General features: G+C 40.5%; 1 protein-coding gene across 9 annotated transcripts in view; it reads left to right on the top strand.

Moving 5' to 3' along the window:
- MTA1 (metastasis associated 1) overlaps nt 1-19490 on the top strand; it is a 388726-nt gene that overhangs the window by 163482 nt on the left and 205754 nt on the right. For all 9 annotated transcript variants that reach the window (XM_089681495.1, XM_089681494.1, XM_089681493.1 and 6 more), the window contains exons 10-12: nt 1473-1547; nt 3567-3625; nt 7660-7775. In XM_089681495.1, the coding sequence (XP_089537621.1) occupies nt 1473-1547; nt 3567-3625; nt 7660-7775 (250 nt within the window). The remainder of the gene's footprint in view (nt 1-1472; nt 1548-3566; nt 3626-7659; nt 7776-19490) is intronic.

Below are 19490 nucleotides of genomic sequence, written 5' to 3'. Positions count from 1 at the left end.
GCCAGCACACTACAGCTTGCAAAAATCAATTTTTAGATCAAACTACGATGCAAAGATAGTTTTAAAGCAGGACTTCACCCAAAAAGGAGAAGTTCCACTTTTCTGCCGTCAGTCACCCCCCCTTCAACTTTTGCCACTTTTTGTGGGGGGGGGGGGGGCGGGTAACAGGTACCCACTCTTACTTTTGTCCAGATCACCTATTCGAGCAGAAGTTCGCCGCACCCCCTATGCCCACAGCCTTTTGGGACAAGTCTCAGGTTCTAGAAGGCTGCAGGACCATTCACAAAATGCAGCACAGTGGGAAGCCATCTGTGATGCTGCAAGGAGTCACATTTGGCTTCCCACACTAAATATACCTGCGAACTGAAGACCTGTGAAGAACTGGCCCAGGTGAGGATGGCGCTGGATCCTTGGGCAGGCAAATGTCATTTTATTAAAAGTCAGCCGCTGCAGTATTTGTAGGTGCTGCCTTTTATTTTTTTCTTTCTAGCATGAAGATCCTCTTTAATCTATGGCACTGCAACACACAGCACCTGCAGTTTAGACATTCCCTCAAAGTATAGATATGAAACCAGTCTCCAGATTTTTAGCAAAAGTTGCCTACATACAGTTTTTGCGAAACTTTGATTTTCACAGCTTGCAAAAGGGCACAATTTAAACTTTACTAATATTTGTTATTGTTAGTACAGTTTTACCTGCCTATATAGCTTATTTTTTAGAAAATATTGAATTGATAAACATTTGCACAGCTATCAGGGGATCATCTTTTCTTTTTATTTTACTGGTCCTGCGCTGTTGGAAAATATATGGTTTGAGGGGTATTTTAGGAACTTTCAGAGCTGCAAGTAAAAAATAGTGACTTACTTGTAAATACTTGTAAAAAAAAAAAACAGTAAAAGTTATCAAAAATGGTCTGGCCCTTCTGGGTTTAAAAGTGGAGTGCTAGACTAGGCAGAGAAAGTGTTATCGCTACAAGTGGGTTTCTTGAGGGGCACAACTGTAGATAAAGTAATACTTGTGGGTTTTTGTTTTTTTTCTTTTACTAACTAAAATAAGTTTACAATATATTTTTTTACCTGTTTTTAAAATTCAACTAAATTGTGGAGTTTTGGCCATATTTATTAAATGAATTGTCATCTATTGCAAAGGCAAGAGATTGTATTAAATAATATATTCAATCTGGCAAATGTTTTAAAACCATTTTGAATAGAAACCTCAACCCACATGCTGTAGCATGTGCAGCTTTTCAAAAGATAGATCATAGCTTTGTTATGATGAAATTTAAACAGAAGCAATGCATTTATAGGTTACAATCAATTGCTCAAGACGTCAGATGGTAAATTTGTGACTTTCGTGTGTGCGGGTTTAACTATATAATTAACAGGGACACACTCAGAACTGTATTGCCTTTTGTTGAGCAAGGAGATGGTTTCAGCTGTGCACTGTCGGTAATGTGGCTTTCTTTCATCTAGTTACCATGGAAATCTCTGACCAGCATAATAGAATATTATTATATGTGGAAAACAACAGACCGATACGTACAGCAGGTAAAGGTTTTCAGTTTCTACCTTGTTTTTCATTTCCTTTTTTTCCCCCCCATGATCAGAAAAACAATTACTTTTTTTATAAGCAATGAGATCTTGATGTTCTGTGCAGGGGTGGACTGACCATTTGGAAAACTCGGGCACTGCCCGAGGGCCTGAGGTCAGTAGGGGCCCCATAAGATGCCTCTGGTACCTTTCTCATAGGCTTTTTTGAGTTTGGGCAAGGACACAGGGGCCCCATGATCCCCTATTGCCCGGGGGCCCCATGAGTTGTCAGTCCACCCCTGGTTCTGTGCAAATTATATTTTCGTTCTGGTTAAAGAGTGTACACAGTATATGGAATTTAGCAAACCATCGTTACTTATTGCCTATATATGCAAACTTTGTTCTACTCATTTTAATGTACTTGCTTATGTGCCTACTTGGGTCCTAGACTTGAGAGCTGGTCTGTAATACACGCTATCCATTGTTTCTGCTCTAGCTTTCCCTTTTCCAACATCACGCATGCTACTATTGGTCCCTCAGTGTGATAGACAACCTTTCTAACAAACGAACAGGCCTAAAACAGGTGGTGCCAAATCAACAATTGAAGTGGGTCGGCAATTGCATTACAGAGTGGGTCAGGTTTCAATCAAGGTGCCTGAGCATTCTAGAAGAAAAAAAAAACAGTGCGCCAGCAGATTTTTCAACCTCCTTCCAACACCCTCCACCTTCCTAGGTGGGTTAACAGAAAAATCCTTACCCTATTCTTCACTCCCTCAAAAGTTGCTACTCTCCTCTGATACTTCTTCAGCCCCATCCCTGTACATGGGTGAGCTCCTCGCGTACTTTGAATGTGATGGATTTGTGGAGTGGGTGGCTGCACAACCAACATAGAGGCATCATTTCATGGGACCAGTCATCCAGTGGGAAGGAAAGCTACAGAAATGAGAAGCAAGGTAAGTAATTTTGTACAAGCCCAATCCAACTGTGCCACAGCAGTAGCATGGCACAGTGCAGCAAAAAATGCCCAGCCGCTGCTCGAAAACTGGGACATGTTCTGCAGTGGATGGTCTAAAGGTGGCCATACACCATACGAAAAATTGTTCAAAAATCTGTCACTTGGCAGCTGTCACACTGATTGACCCTTCTGTCAGGGTCCATCCTTGCTCATCAATTCTCTGGTTCCCTGCAGCACTCACTAATTCCTCCAGTGGACCTCCATGGCCCTTCAAAACACAATAGTTACATGCAGATCCTGTTGAAGACTAAGCACAGGGTCGCTTTATCTGTATAAGCATGCCAATAAGACGGAATATTATTATTATTATACAGTATTTATAAAGCGCCAATAGTTCGCTTTACATTACAAAGGGGGACAGAACATGTGACAGAAGGTCCAGAGGATGGGTGACACCCTGGAGAAGTCCTGGAGGCGGGCATGGGAGGAGGAGACCAGGGAACTAGAAAGAAGGAGGTCTTGTGAGGAGCGGAGTGTGCGTGCTGGGTGGTACTTTGATATTAGGGCAGTGATGTAGTTCGGTGCAGTGTGGTGGACGGCTTTGGAATATACATACGTTTTGAAAAGCGTTCTCTTCACTGTTCCCCAGCCACACATTATGGTTTGTGCTGCTCGTTTGGATGTCATTATAGGACATACAGGCTGGCAAAAGGGAACCACAGACAGCTGACAGTCAATTCAACAGCACTGCAAAGTGGATATCGGCCTCACAGGGAGGTCTTTGGAATCTGTGATGGTGAATTATGAGAAAGTGATGCACATCAACTGTGTAGCAGAGCAGGGAGTGGAGTTTGCATATCTAATGGGTTACAATTGGTATGCCCATGAACTTGTAAATATAATTACAAAGTATGCACAGTGATATTTTGTTCTTTTTAATAGCATTATTTACAGCAAGCTGATTTCCCTTATACATACAGTATATATTGAAAATGTAAAGTTCCTATATTCACTTTAATCATGTTCTTATATTTATATAAATGCTTTTGTTAAATTCTTTGGTTTTATTTTTTTTCTCAAAGAAACGATTGAAAGCAGCAGAAGCAGAGAGCAAATTAAAACAAGTGTACATACCTAATTAGTAAGTATTTTTTATTGCTTGTCTATTATTTATTTATTTTTTGTTATACTCAATTGCTACTTTGACTTCTTTCACATGGGTGGCCAGAGGGCAGTAAAAACATTGGCCATTTTAATGCTACATGCAGAGTTTGACCGCCCGAATGTCTGCAAACATCCTTTTCACTATCCTCTGAAAAGTGACCCACCACGAAGTAAACATTCCCACTAGTGTTAAAGGCGCCTTTGTGTTGGCAAAGGGGGACATTAAATGTACCTGTTACTTTTAATACGTTTAATTGGAGTTGTTTGTGAGCAGTGTAGGGAATTCGTGGCACAAAAACTGCACTGTTAGACCCCTTTCAGTTGACTGTTCTGTCTACCTGTTCCTTATATAGATCTAGATGGAATGCAATGTAAACAGATGTGCATTCACTTACATATGTCCACATCCAAGTCTATGTAGGTCCACAGAAAAAGGTTTACATCCTGTTCTGTTTTTGCGGACCCGAAATGGGCAAATTGCATGAAAACAGAAGTGAATGGATGCATATCCTCCCATGTTTGCCTGCTCATAGAGATTGGATGGTTCCGTTTTTCGTACATCACAAGATGGAGGAGAAATCAGAATGGACATGGATTTCAGAAAAGTAACCTCTGCCTCGTTCTGGTCCTACTCAGCACATGATCGGTTTACAGATCCCATGCTGACATGGAATGAAAGATGGCCACGTGAGAAGACCTTTATTGAATAAACTGTTATTGTTGGTACTGTTAAAAAAACAAAAAAACCCACAAACTTTATTTTCTTTGTATTTGCCTACACATTCTTTGCAAATTGAATTATCTTAATCGTTTGGTATAGGAAACACAACTTGTATTCATAGTCCGTGGGTTATATGCCGTTACCATCATGTGATTGGACCCTGGCAAAAGCATTGCTGGAATACCCTCAGTGCACCTTCCCATGATCCCACCCACTCTGTAGAGCTACATTTTTTTGCTAGTGTCCTTTGCTAAGTGATGGAAGGCTTCTATGGAGATATTTTTACATCATTCTTTATTTTTTGTCACTACTTCGACTGACACATCTATTAAGAGCCAAAAACTTTTTACCTAGTAGTTTTTGGATTGGTTACCCTTGATGTACACCTTAGGAACTTTATCAGTATCCTGTGACATCAGGGTCAATCTGTAATGCTTACTTTGGGCACTGGATTGTTTGTTCACCTTGGCATGTAGTATAACGAGTTAGCCGCAGGGCTATACAGGCAGAGGGCCATGGTCCATTCCTAGATTACCCAGACCCTGAGGACCCCTTCAGGGGCATGCCCACTATGATGTGTGAAGTTTTGTTCTCTCCAGAAACCTGCAGCATGGATAACGTAAGACAGTTTTTCCCTGTATTTTTGACCAAATCCTGTTTTTATTGGTGGGTGTTACAATATGCCTTTTGGCTGAGGCGCTTTGGGCCTCTATTTCCACCAAAAAAACAAGAATCAGCATCAACTGATCTCTCGACCACCTGTTTTTTCAGAGAGACATCAATAGGGCATCGGTCAGCGTCAGGGTTATAGTGGCTACTTTCCAAGACATGGAAATGCCCCCTCAGCATCCATTTTGTGAGCACCCCCACAGGGGATCCCCTCACTTAGCATTGGCGAAGACTAGGCACAGAGAAGCAGAGGAAAAAGGTCTAATAGCACTCATGCTGCAAATGGCACTGAGGAAAACCAGCAAAACACTAAGAGCGATAGTTGAGCAGGGTCATATATTAACATGTCTCCCTTCCTCTAATACTAGCTCCCTCTCAGGGCCTCAGCAGATTTCCTATCTGAATAAGGAAGATTTCACAGCAGCTATGTCTAATTTCTTTGGAAAATTCTCTGCCCTTCTAGAACCTTGGATCTCTAGGGCCCAAAAGTGTTCTTCTGCCTCTCCACCACTTGAATGTATTCTGGAGTGTGACACTGAACTTCCTATCCTCTATGAAGAAGATATTGAGGACGGTGATGTTCTTGCATAGGAATTTTCATGTCCTGCTTCACCAACTTCAGATACAAGGAGTGGTAATCCCAGTTCCTGCAGAGGAAATGTTCAAAGGGCTTTACTGAAATCACTACACAGAGTCTTCACAGCATTACTGGCTTCACTTCTGGTCCAGCTAAGATCTCAGGGCATCCATGTCATGGAGTACCTAGATGACCTGAAAGATTCCCCTGCCACAGGCCTGTTTTTGCAACATTCAAAGGATAAATCCAGTTTCTTCAAACTTTCAGATTGGTGAACATCCAGCTTTCCCATCGTCTGGAGTATTTTGAGCTGTCTTGGACACAGCACAGACAAAAATTTTCCTTCCCCAGAAAGATGGCTTCCTTGAAGTCCAGCTGTCATGTCAGCCAGTCCTCCTGCATCTTGCTTCTGCATGAGGGTTCTGGGCCTCCTGGTAGCCTCCTTCAGAGTTGTCCCCTTTGCTCAGTTCACCTTGAGACCTTCTCTTGATGTGTGGGATGAGCAGATTGTTTCTCTGGAACACCCACTCCTGCTGTCCAGCCATGCAGAAATTCCAACTCGGCCTTAGAATCCAGGAAATCATTCCTTCCCTTTGGAAGTTGGTAACAATGCATGCAAGCCTGATGAACTGGGGGTGGGGGTCTGCAATTTCCTGACTATCTAGGGAACCTGGACCCTAGAACCCTGTCAACATTCTGGAACTAAGATTGACTCCCTTACACAAGCCCCCCTCCCCTACATGGTCACTAAATGAAGGTGCAATCGGAAAACCCCACAACTGTGGCCTACATAAAACATCAAGGCGAGTACCAGAACTTGGGCAGCTCTGAAGGAAGCAAGCTTGACCTTCTACTGGGCGTAAAACCACTTTCCTGCTATTATACAACAAAAAATATACAGGTTTAAGGTCAGGTCCTGGGAACCCCTGGCTCACAGTGGATGCCCTGATGAATCCTTGATCCACATTCAGACAGGTGTAAGCATTCCCTCCAGTAAAGATTCTTCCTCCACTACTCTGCAAGATAGAAGAATGAATTCTGGTGATCCTCATTGCACCAAAATGTCCTAGGTGAACTTGATGCACACACGCATACACAAACTCCTGGTGGACGAGCTTTGGTCTCTTCCAAACAGGCCAGACCTTCTGTCCCAAGGCCCTCTGTTCCATGCTGCTTCTAAGTCACTGGCTTTAACAGCATGGCTGTTGAAACACAGATTCTAAAAGGTAGGGGCATTCCTTACTCTGGCTCTTTGTACAGGGAGTTGCTTATATCAGTACCCCACCTCCCCTGTGTCCTGGGTTCTTAAAGTGATTAATGAATTAAAATACCAAACATGTTATCTGTACCTGCTCTGTGCAATGGTTTTGCACAGAGCAGCCTTGATCCTCCTCTGCCGGGGTCCCCTGCTGGCGCTCTGGGCTCCACCCATCCCCAGTCCATGCCCCCGGGCTCGGTCCCGTTCCCCACTCCTTGTCACTGGTATGAGCCAGTGAGGAGCGAGATTGGGCTCAGGTATGTGTTTGGGGGGAGAGGGGGGGCTGCGGTGGGAAGCTGCAAGCAGAAGATTTTTTTTTTTTTTTTTACATTGGATGACGGAATAAGGAGGAGGTGAAGCCTCCATCAATCTACATACAATATCCCACCCCTATTGTGTTTTGCTGGTTAGTGGACAAGGAGGAGGAGGGAGGGAGTGGACTGTCATTTACTACAGTGTATATGCCCACATGAGTAACATGGGCTGCTCAAATGTGATGGGGAAGAAATACTCTGCAGAGAAAGTAACTGAATACTGAGCATGTGCAAAGCTTCCAACAGTGCTCTGTAAAATCCACAGCTGCATTCTGAAGGGGGAGATAGAGAACAGCAGGATCAACCAGGTTTTTTTTCAGAATGCAGAAAATTAATCTCAGTGACTGAGTATGAACAGCATGTAATACAGAATTTACTGAATCATTTTTTATGATGTGAGTTTGGTAACAATTTAAGCATTATAGAAAGGGACTAATTTTCTGTGTTTTTTTTTTTTTCTTTTTTCCCATAGTAACAAACCAAACCCAAACCAGATTAATGCAAATAACATTAAGCCAGCTGTAGTAAATGGAACAGTGGTACAAAGCCCAACTGTGGGGGCAGGTCGGGCATGTGAAAGTTGCTACAGTAAGTATTTATTTTTCAAAGTCATATATCAAGTGGGCTATGCCTTTCACAGGTGACAATAGATATTTGTTAACCGATTACAGAACCTCCAACTGTACTGTTTTTTAGATAGTATAGCACCAGTTTTAAACCTGAACAATGGTCTAGGCAATTCTGTCTGTACTGGGTTTTACCTGTGGGGCTCAACCATAAGTTTCAGATATGCCCAGTTTGTCACGATACCTGTAGGGCTTGAGCTGTTAGTTGGACATTTTGTTTTGCATTGCATATTGAAGTGGTATTAAACCCAAAACTAGAAATGTAATATATTACAGCTTAAAAATCCTTAAATGTGGCGGCTGTGTTTGTTTTCTTTTTATAGGCTATTCCCTGTTTTTACCTGGTGATCCTGCCACTAACACATATGCTTTATTAGGGTGCTTACACTCTTGATGAAGGAGCACAGAGGCATCGTTGGTCATTGGTCATCAGCATTGTTAATCTGAAGGGAAGGAGGGGGGCGGGTGGAATTGTTAGATGGACTAGCAGGTTTTAGGGTTTAAGCTGGCAATAGAGGAATAAAAAATTCGACCGGTTCAGCAGAGACTGGATGAATTTTGATAAATCTATGGCCATTTCCCTTCATGAGAAATTGACCTAACAATCGACTTCTCATGAATGGGCTTGTTGGAAAATTTTGCTTCGATCAGCACATGCAGCCAATCTGGGGCAGTGCTGATCAGTGTACTCTGACAGCTGGGGAGGATTCCCGCATCCACCTTGAATGTGTGGACAAGGACATTTTTTTTTTTTTTTTTATCCAGCTTCCTGGGTGAATGGAAAAAAAAAACAGAGCCATCTATAGCCAGCTTTAGATGACTTAACAATTTGAAGGCAGCTCACAAGTTTTTTTTTTTTTTTTTTTGTTTTATTTTGGGGAAAAGGTTTTCATAAAAACTGACCATTATAAGCACCGCTCTTGGAGGTAGTTTGTCTCAATGCTCTAACTGCTACATTTGCAGGACAGCTTGCTCTGTTGAAAAAAAACTTAACTGTCTGGATCACCAGGTAAAAATAAAGGAAACTAATGCAGACACGACATCTAAGAATTGGTAAGCTGCAATATAATGTTTGCTTTTGGGTTTAATACCATTTTAAGAGCTGTTGTCAGATGAATACCACTCCCACTGTTGTGTAATTATTTTTGTCTGTAGCCATAACTTCCTCCCCTCATATCTCCCCTCATCCTTTATTGACCTCCTTACCCATTTACCCTCAACACCCCCTTCCCACAACCCAGACCTTCTTCCTCTCCACTGATATGCCTTACTCTGAAATTCCTTACCCTTGTGTTTTTTTTACCCGTTAGTCCAACTAAATTTTGACCCAAGGGGTATCACATACTGAACTAGATATCCTTGTACACCTCCAGATGTTCTGTGCATTTTTAATGCAGTTTCCTTTTATTGTGTGCAGCAACTTTTTATATATATATATATATATATATATATATATATATATATATATATATATATAAAAATCTTTATTTAAAAGAAGAGCTGCTGCTGCATTAATTGAAAGGGGAAGCAGTTGTCATTTTTGCTGGTAGGCCAAATACAAAACTTGATATACAGAGTTGAAAACTTAAAACTGTCAGGTTTTTTTTTCTTTCTGTGACCCAAATGGGGAGATTTTCTGTAACTTTTTGCCCCATGATGTCCAACCTCACAAGAAAAGGTTTCCCCTAAAACAAATGACGTACCACAAAATTTGTATGGAAAATTTGTTGTGATAAATGTAAAGCTGTCTACCATTTTTTTTTCTTTTTTTGCAGGCTTAATATTTTTTACTTTTATTTTGATATAGAATTTTTTTGCATATAATGTATATATGTTTTCAACTTTTTTTTCTACAGACACTATTTATAATTGGTTTATTGGTTGGAGTGGGGGTTTTATTTTTGTACGTTCTACACATCTGTACATATATTTTTTGTATGTTTGGTGATTTACATGATCACATTATGCATATGGATTACTGCCCTGGGTCGGTGTCATTCAGGGCTCTTATTTGCTTTCTTTGATGCATAGTAACATTATACAGGGACTAGTGCAATAATCCTTTTTCGGCAGGTTTATGTATGTTTTTAAACTGTGGGTTATATCTGTGGGGTGTTGTACATTTGTTAAGTGTCATGTAATATATAATAAAGATTCTTTTCTTACAATTTTAGTGGTGCGGACATTTGTTTTTAGGGGGTCCATATTCTTGGGGGATTTGTGTACAATATTAGTTTCCTTTTGTTCATTTTTATTCAAGCAAGAAATGGGGTTTGGTTGTCTCTTGGATAGGAAAGGCATGGACAGTGACAAAAACCTTGTCAGAAGTTAAAGCCCTTCCTTGCTCTACTAAAATGTTTTTTTTTCTTTTTCTCTGTACCCCTGATAGGTGGGATTTCCACAAACTAGTTTTGAAGAAATATACTCTAATAACTCTAAAAAATAACTCTAATATCATGATTAAAGACATACTTTGTCCAGTTGACTAAAATAAGTATGCGATCACCAACCAGGCTTTTGATTGGGTTAAGCTGGCTATAGATGGATCAAAGTTTTGCTGGTTCAGTAGGGACTAGCTGAATAATGATCCGTATTGGTCTGTTCTGTTTGATAGAAGTTAATCATTGTATTGACTTCTGTTGAATGGGAATGCTGAAAAACTTTTGTCAATCACCGACTACAATACATTGGCAGTGGGGGGAATTCATCCAACCACCTTGTGTGTGAATGGAGGAATCTGGTCTTTTTTTTTTTTTTTTTTTTTTTGTTTGGCCCGCTAGCTGAATGAAAAAAAGATGATCCTCTATGGCCAGCTTTAGCCTGTCTCTAACTTCAGCCATCTCATCTGTTATCTGCAAATCCAAGTTAGAAAAAAAAAATGTGTGTGTCCGATAACCTCTTTAGAAATCTGGAATTCTTCTCACCCCCACAATTCACAATAATTTAAAGATAAATATATTTGAACAAGTGATCCAACCAAAATGGACTTTTAGATCCAAATTTTAAAAAGCAGAGTGTGACTAGACCTGATAAGTTCTAAGCAGCTCAACCATGTCATGTCCTTGTAAATGGAAGAAAAGAAAATAGTGAGCTGTTCAATCTAGAAAGTGCAAACTAAAAAGATGTAATTCACATCAAGCTAACAGTACATAATTTCCAAGTAACCAAATTTGGTAGCTAGCAGAAAGGGTTTAATTATTTATAAAAAAGAAAAAAAGACTTGTTTGTACAGATTTGCACATGTCTATAGAAGCCGCATACTATGCACGATATGAGAGTACCAATAACAAAGTCTATTCCTCCCGTGGTGTATGAGAGTACCAACGGTAAGATGTTAAAAACCTACTATTTGTGGAGCTTGCTTAATGCTCCTTTAACACTGCTATGACACATTTTTGTTTAAAAAAATATACTTTATATATAAAATTTCTAAAAACAAATACTTGGGGTACATTCCACCCTGTACTGCAATGCAGTGTATAAAAACATTGCATTACAATACAGTGCCAGTCACACAAATAAATTGCATTCACTCAGCGGTATGTCTAATGTGTTGTGCTAAGCAAAGTCCTCTGAACCATCATGTTCATACATGACAAAACTTACCCCTGTAATCATTTTGTGGCCGCTAGGGTACCATCAATATACCTAGCGGCACAATGTCAGACATGCAGTGCTCGAGTTAGACCCCTGTCCCACATTTCCTACATGGCACTGAAACATAAATAAAAAACATTTAAAAACAATTCAAGTTAATATGACACATAAGAGATCTTAACTTGCAGAGGGTGGTTTGGGACTCCTTGTGTGCGCACCCAACTCCGTAGAGACTGGAGGAGTGAATGTAGCCAACCTAAGTCAGGAGGTGTTATTTGCAATTCACCAGTTGAAAATAAAGGAATAAAAGCTTGAAAAAAGAAAATGATTGCAGCCACCAATCAAATGATTGGTAAGCTCCCAATATTACATTTTTGGTTTTGGGTTTAGCTACGCTATAGTTTAAAACTTCAAGATTAAAGGACAACTTTGGGTCTGATTGCCATTTTCCCTAGTGGCTTTCCCTTACCCATACTGGACCTGGTAGCTCATACGGGAAGTGGTGGAATTCCACATGTGCTATCTCCATCCTTCTGCTGTTCCGTGAGCTTCCACCTCACCAAGGACACAGTGTTGCCCAAAATCACTGTACTGCCAAGGTATAACATCTCTAGTAATATAATTTGGTAAAGAGAGTGCGTACCCTTGGGTTACATCTTCAACACAACAACTGAAATGTATTTATTGGTATATAGTGAAACATTTATTTATTGGTATATAGTAGAAAGGCCTCAAACAAAACAATTTGTATACAGAGAAATTTTAAAAAATTCTCTAACATAGAAATAAATATATAAACCGTAGACAAAGCCCACGAAAAACATTTAAGTAAGTGAAATCAAAAAATGGGCATGGGACTTGACGTGTAACTTCTCAACAAAGGTGCATAATTTTTTTTTTTTTTTAATAAAATTACTTTGTTTTAATAAAAAATAGCCAATGATTAAATTCATGATATAATTAGTAATCTGCAATCATATATCAACCTATTGTGGCCTAATTACAGCAACTATGTGTTTATACCAACATATATGTATTGGTCCAAAAACAAAGATTTGTAGTACGAAGCCATTTCTATTTGGTCAGTTGGTTGTGGATAGGTCCCCTCTCTGCTTTTTTGATTTTTCTGTGTTTTGGGATTGGTGCCTAAAAGTGATTCTAAAGGTTGTAATTTATTAAAAAAAAAAAGCAAACATGTTATACTTTCTCTATGCAATGATTTTCCACAGAACAGCCCTGGTCCTCTTCGTTTTGGGTCCCCCGCCAGCAGTCCTGGCTCCTCCCCCTTGCTGAGTGCCCCCAATAGCAAGCCTCTTGCTATGGGGGCACTCGAGCAGGCTTGCTCCTGAGCTACATTCCGGTGAATGGACATTGTCCATTCGCACACACAGCGTGGTTCGGCCCCACCCCCACTCTCTCCTCATTGGCGCAGTGGCTGTGATTGACAGCAGAAGGAAGCAATGGGCCAGGAGAGCCGCTGCTTTCATGCACTTTGCTGGATCGAGATGGGACTCAGGTAAGTATAAGGGGTGGACTGGGCGGAGCTGCACCCAGAAGGTGTTTTACCCTAATGCATAGAGTGCTAGGGAAATATCCCATTTTGTTTACCAGGTGTATTGCATAGAGGTCCCTCCTAGTAATCTCAGGAAATCTTTTCTACTCCCCTCAAGGGTCTGGCTTAATATAGAACTTTCTTCCATAGACTTACATGGAGACGTACCGATTGGTCAGCATATCTAATCCACCTATTCAAAGCTGATGCATTCTTTGAGGATTGAATACATTCAAATACCATTCTTGCCATTACCCAACCCCTTTGAAGGGAAATTACCCATGCGCAGGTGTGACAAGATCTACGGTCAAGTTATGTATTACTGAAAGGCCGCCCTTATCGCTTATCCCTAAAAAAGGGAATCCTTTTGAAGCTGATATCTGGTGGGCAAAACGTTAGTTCCCATTGTCTAGGTAAATTAACCTGGCACCAAATCTTATGAGCAGCTCTGCTGCCTACTGTCACGCCTTGTAGCCAATAGTGACACCTGTAATTAATAGAACATCCCCATTGTCAGCTTACAGTTAGGCCAAACCTTTCCCACACTTCCCAAAGTTTGATACTTAAAGAGAATTTCTGTATTGCACAGCTAAAACTGGTAACTGATCTACATGATATTTATTACACATACCTATTTACATCTACTAATGGAGATTTCACATAACCCCCCCCCCTCCATGGCGGCAACAGCATGTCCCCTGGGTTACAATGTGCTCCTTGCAGATTGTTTGCCTGATGACCTTCCTACAATCCTCCACGATTGTATCCCTGGTCTGACGCTGCTTCTGGTGAGTATCCTGCTATCAGTTTGAGTGTGGCAGGTTGCTGTGCCTTATGGGAAGATTTACCCTTGGTTTCTTCTACCTAAGCACCCTTCTTGCTCAATTGCATGTTGCATTGTCTGAAATAAAATGGAAAGCATTTTACCCAGAGGAGACAAGGCCTACTTAATGCCTAACCCAACCTTGCTGCATGCTCTGGTTGTAGAGTTCAGTTCGACAGTGATACAGCTTGTTTTGTGACATCTGCACTGGTTACCAAGCTGGCCATGTTTGTTCCTGAGGGTTCTCTTTAGCCTATTAGTGCCAGAAACCAGTTCCCTTTCCTGTGTTATGTTGTGACTTTCACAGTCTAATTCCAGGGGCAGCAAGCACCCTTCTCTCCATGTCCCTGCTTACATGTAGGAAAGAAGTGCTACTAGTCATTGCTACTATTCCACTGGGGCTTTACATATAAGAATGTCATTTATATATCTCTGATATAGGGCAGTGTTTTCTGAGAATGGGTTTTTGGACCTTCCAGAAATTTATAGAGATAGGTCTAGATTCCATTTGAAGCCAACTAGCAGCAACTCATACCTACATGCACACAGTTCCCACCAGCCAAGGTGGATCAAGAATGTTATGTAGTTGTATTATACTCCACATTCTTGGTGCTATGTACAGCCTTCCCTATGTCTATACATAGATGGTTCAGGTGGTCCTGCACTGCTATGCACTGCTACTCACGTATACTTGTGCATGCACAAAAATATGCTAGTTTGTTTACGCTGTACTGGAGAATGTGTCCATGTTCGTGAGCTCTAAGAAGAACTTTATTAAGAAAGGACATTGCAGTACAATATTCTGACCTATTCCAGATGCTGTTGCCCCTGATTTTAATTCTGCTCAAACAATAGCTTTACAAACAAAAAATGTTGTGATATCTCTTTAAATACATAACTTCTATCAGTACAAAACCAGTGAGACACAAGTGATAATGTGAAACCAATTTCAAATGTGAGATCAATCTCGTGAACTCAAAATAAACGCAAGAATAGAAATTAAGCAAATTTCTATTAAAAATCCAATGAATGATCATTAAAGACTTATTCCTCTGTGTGTCCATGTCTGTGTTCTACCAACAGAGAGACCCATAAACTGCTTAACCTCTTTCCGCTGTCGTGCATATATGCAGCCTCTTGGTGGGTGGGCTTTAACACTGAGCAGCTGCATATATGCATCTATTTGTAAACCATTTACTGTGCTCTCAGCACAGCAACAGAAAGCTCCTGATGCAGACTTGTGATGCCCAATCACAGTGGTCACATGACCAAAATGCCCTCCTCTGCCCTCCAGTATTTTGATCCTGTTAAAGGGCCAAGAGACAGTGGTAGGAAGGGGTTAATAGCTCAACCCCTGGTAGTGAGAGGTCTATCTGCACTTTATGGTCTGCCTGGGACCCTGAGGAATACAAACAGGGACCTTTATACTACAGTGTTCACAGCCGGAATTAATAAATCACATTAAACATAAGAAGGAAAGCACAGAAACTCCATAGTTTAGTATTACGGTGCCACTGTTTATTATATGAAATGTACTCCCAAAACAATTCAAATAGAGACAAGCCTGAAACAATGTTTCGCTCAGCCGAGTGGGCTTGAGGTAATCAGCTGTAGGCGACGTCAGCACTAGGCTCCGCCCTATGCATTTCATCACAAAAGAAGTCATCAAGGGGCTGGTGAGTAGCACTGGCTTACATAGATGCCATATAAAGGCCGAACTGAGCTATGTCTAGAAAGGCTCCCTTTTCATGCTTTGCTGATAAAGAGCAATATTAAATATAGACAAGGGTCACAGTTTACCAATAGGTAAAATTTATTAAAAGATAAACTAAAACAAAAGAAAAAATCAAATTCAGGATATTGATAAAATCAGATGGTGGCCATTTTCTTTTTGAAACCAGTGTTGGCACCATCTAATGGCCAAACTTACAAATTACAAGCACGTTGCCATAATACCTGCTGTAAGAGAGAAAATACCCACATAAGAAGGGGCACTCTTTCTCATACTGTGGGGCAATATCCAGATAGAAATGCATGTTAAAAAATAAAATTGGACTACAGCAAAGTAAAATTATGACATAAATATATTTAACTATAATTTTATAAAACAATTCAAGTCCCATTCAATCTAAATGGGCATTAAGTCTACATCTCAAAAGTCCAGTATGTCTCAAGACATACAAATTCCTCTTGCTATTACTATCACACCAATGGCACATAAACTTTATCTGTACCTATGAATTTTAGACTCATAGGATCTTTGACATGGTGGAAGGCACAGTGTCTAGAAAGGCTACATCCCTGAAAGCCCTTCCTTATATTGTGCTTGCCAATCCTCATCTGCAGGGCCTGCATGGTCCTACAAAGGTATTGTAGGTATTGTAGGCCACACGGACACTGCAAAATATAGACTGTGTGAGGTCGAGCAGGTAATAAACTTCTTATTATTGTATACCTCTTTTGGTCATAACAAAAAAACTAAAATTTTGTCATAAATTTAGGCCAAAATTTATTCTGCTACATGTTTTTGGTTAAAAAAATGCCAGTAAGTGTATATTGCTTTGTGTGAAATTTATAGCGTCTACAAACTATGGTATAGATAATGGAATTTACACAGCTTTTACTTTCTGACTGCTCATCACATTTCTTGAGGTGCTAAAATACCAGGATAGTACAAACACCCCCAAATGACACCTTTTCGGAAACTAGACACCCTAAGCTATCTGCTGAGAGGTATATTGAGTTCAAGTATGATTTACTTTTTTTCCAAAAGTTTCTGGAAAATGACAAAAACTTTTTTTTTTTACACAAAGTTGTCATTTTAAATGATTTATTTCTCGCACAAGCCATCGGTATATGTGGAATTACACCCCAAAATACATTCTGCTACTTCTGCCGAGTATGGGGATACCACATGTGTGGGACTTTTTGGGAGCCTAGGCACATACAGGAGCCTGAAATCTAATGACCACTTTGAAAGCCTGAAGGTGCACAACTTCCTCAATACCTGAAATTCTGAGGACCCTCTGCACACTGGTATTTACCCTTTCAAGCAAACTATGCAATAAATAAGGATATTTTGTTCACACATATTGCAATACATGCTTAAGCTGGCCAACTGCGTCAAAGTAATCCCTCTATGGCCAGTCCTACTCTGCCTACGCAAATGCTACTGTGGACACAATGCTAGCATAGGGAAAAAGACACAATGGGGAGAGCTACAAGGTTCAGGTCTGGCTACTGACCCAACAATACAAGAAACAAGAGATCCCTGTGCTCAATAGCGCAGGGATCTCTTGTTTGTTACTTCCTCAATACCTATCACAGTTTCGAAGGCCCTGACATGCCAGGATAGCACCAACCCCCCCAAATGACCCCTTTCTGGAAAGTAGACACCCCAAGGAATTTAAAAAGAGGCATGGTGAGTATTTTGCGGATCTAATTTTTTCTCACAAGGTTTTGACATATAGAAAAAGAATAGAAAAAATGTTTTTGGTTTTTTTTTTCATTTTCCAGAAACTTGTGGCAACAAATGAGATCTGCAAAATACCATGCTTATTTTCAAATTCCGTGGGGTGTCTACTTTCCAAAAATGGGTCATTGGGGGGGGGTTTGGTGCTATCCTGGCATTTCAGGGCCTCCGAAACTGTGATAGGTAGTCAGGAAGTGTAATGAGGAAATAAAGCCCTTTAAAAGCCTGAAGGTGTTTATTGGATTTTGGGGTCCTGTACTTGGCTAGACTGCCAAAACGTCTCTCACATGTGGTACCCCCATACTCAGGAGAAGTAGCAGAATGTATTTTGGGGAGTAATTCCACATATACCCATGGCATGTGTGACCAATAAATCATTTAATGACAATTTTGTGTAAAAAAAAAAAAAATAAATAAATTTTTTTGTCATTTTCCAAAAACTTGTGGTAAAAAATAAATTCTATTGATTCAACATGCCTCTCAGCAAATAGTTTGGGGTGTCTACTTTCCAAAAAGCGGTCGTTGGGGGGGTGGGGGCGTTTTATGCTCAGCATTAGATTTTTATGCCACACATCACTCGCTCTTCTAACCACCTGAAGATCAAGCCTTCTCTGACACTTTTTGTTCACATGAAAAAATCAGTATTTTTTGCTAGGAAATTAATTTAAACCCCGAAACATTGTATATGTTTTTAAAGCAGACACCTTAGAGAATAAAATGGTGGGTACTACAGTTTTTTATGGCACATAGTACTCGCGCAGTGATTTTTCAAAAGCATTTTTTTTTTAAAAAAAATACACTTTTTTTACTTTTAATGCAGAAAAACACAATAAATTGGCCAATTATTTGGTAAGATATAAAAGATGATGGTATGCCGAGTAAATAGATACCAAACATGACATGCTTTAAAACTGTGCATGCCCTGTGAAATGGCGACAAACTGCATACATTTTTAATATCCATAGGCAACACTTTAAAAGCCTTTAAAAGCTACCATTTTAGATTCACAGAGGAGGTCTAGTGTTAGAATTACTGCCCTTGATCTGAAGTTCACGGCGATACCTCACATGTATGGTACATCCGCTGTTTACATACCGCCACAGGGTCAACGCTTGTGCACACAGGTGTGCGTGCATGGTAGGGGCGAGGTTTTTTTTGTTTTGTTTTTTTTTTAGTCGTTTTGATTTTTTAAATTATTTTTACACTGTACCTTTCTTTTTTTTTTTTTTTTACTTTTAATGCTATCACAGGGAATGCAGATATCCCCTATAACTTATTACTAATGGTCATTGTCATATATTCTTTTTTGAGAAATCTGGGGTCTATCAGACTCTAGATATCTCCTCTGCCCTTACATTATCTAATCAAAGCAAAATTGGTGTGATCAGATGCTTTCCCAATTTACAAATGGCGTTGTTTATATCCTGCGAAACTGAAGTGATGAAATGCTCGTAGCTTCCGAATTCTTAGACTATAGAGATGATTGGCACCACTCTGGTCTCCAATCAGCTCTATGGTCAGCTGGCAGAAACACCGGCTGCATTCTCAGGTTCCCCCAATGGCACAAGACTGCCCGAGAAGGCAGCGGGGGAGGGGGTCATCGTCTCCCGCTGCTTGTAAAAGCAATCCTGCAGCTAATTAGCCACTAGGATTGCTTTTACATGAAAGTCGATCGCCGGCTGAAAAAAACGATACCAGGATGATGCCTGCAGCTGTAGACATCATCCTGGTATAACCATTCAAAGTCCAGTGATGTACCAGTACGTCGCTGGTCCTTGTTGGGTGTATATGTTCTTTTTTTTGTATGCAGCCTGTGGGCTGAATGAAAAAAAGAGAAGAAATTTCTGCCAGAAAGTGTGTGGTATGCCCACCATTAGAATATACTGCCCTGCATCCACCCACTTCTAATGGTGGGCACACATTAGGTCACACCTTGCCACATGCGTCAGTTCCAAGATTGTACAAATGTCTAAATAGTGGCACGCTTGAATAAAAATTGTCCACGTATAAGTGGTACCCCATATGGAAAAAGGATGACACCAAGTCCCAAACTATCTTGCCACTGCTCCCCATGTAGTCTGGGCATCCGGGGGGCTCCTCGTGACTATCTTTTCCCTTGTAAATCCGAAACTTATAAGTATAGCCTGTTGTCCTCTCACAGGTCTTTACATCTTGACTCCATATCTGGCATGCTTGCTGGGGAGAAATTGTTTGAATGCAAGGCGGCCAGAAA

The sequence above is a fragment of the Staurois parvus genome, unplaced genomic scaffold (assembly GCF_062004578.1).
Source record: "Staurois parvus isolate SC_StPar_1 unplaced genomic scaffold, SC_StPar_1.0 ptg000267l, whole genome shotgun sequence".
Lineage (NCBI taxonomy): Eukaryota > Metazoa > Chordata > Amphibia > Anura > Ranidae > Staurois > Staurois parvus.
The sequence above is the reverse complement of the archived record's forward strand: the minus strand, read 5'-3'. Positions and strand labels throughout refer to the sequence as shown.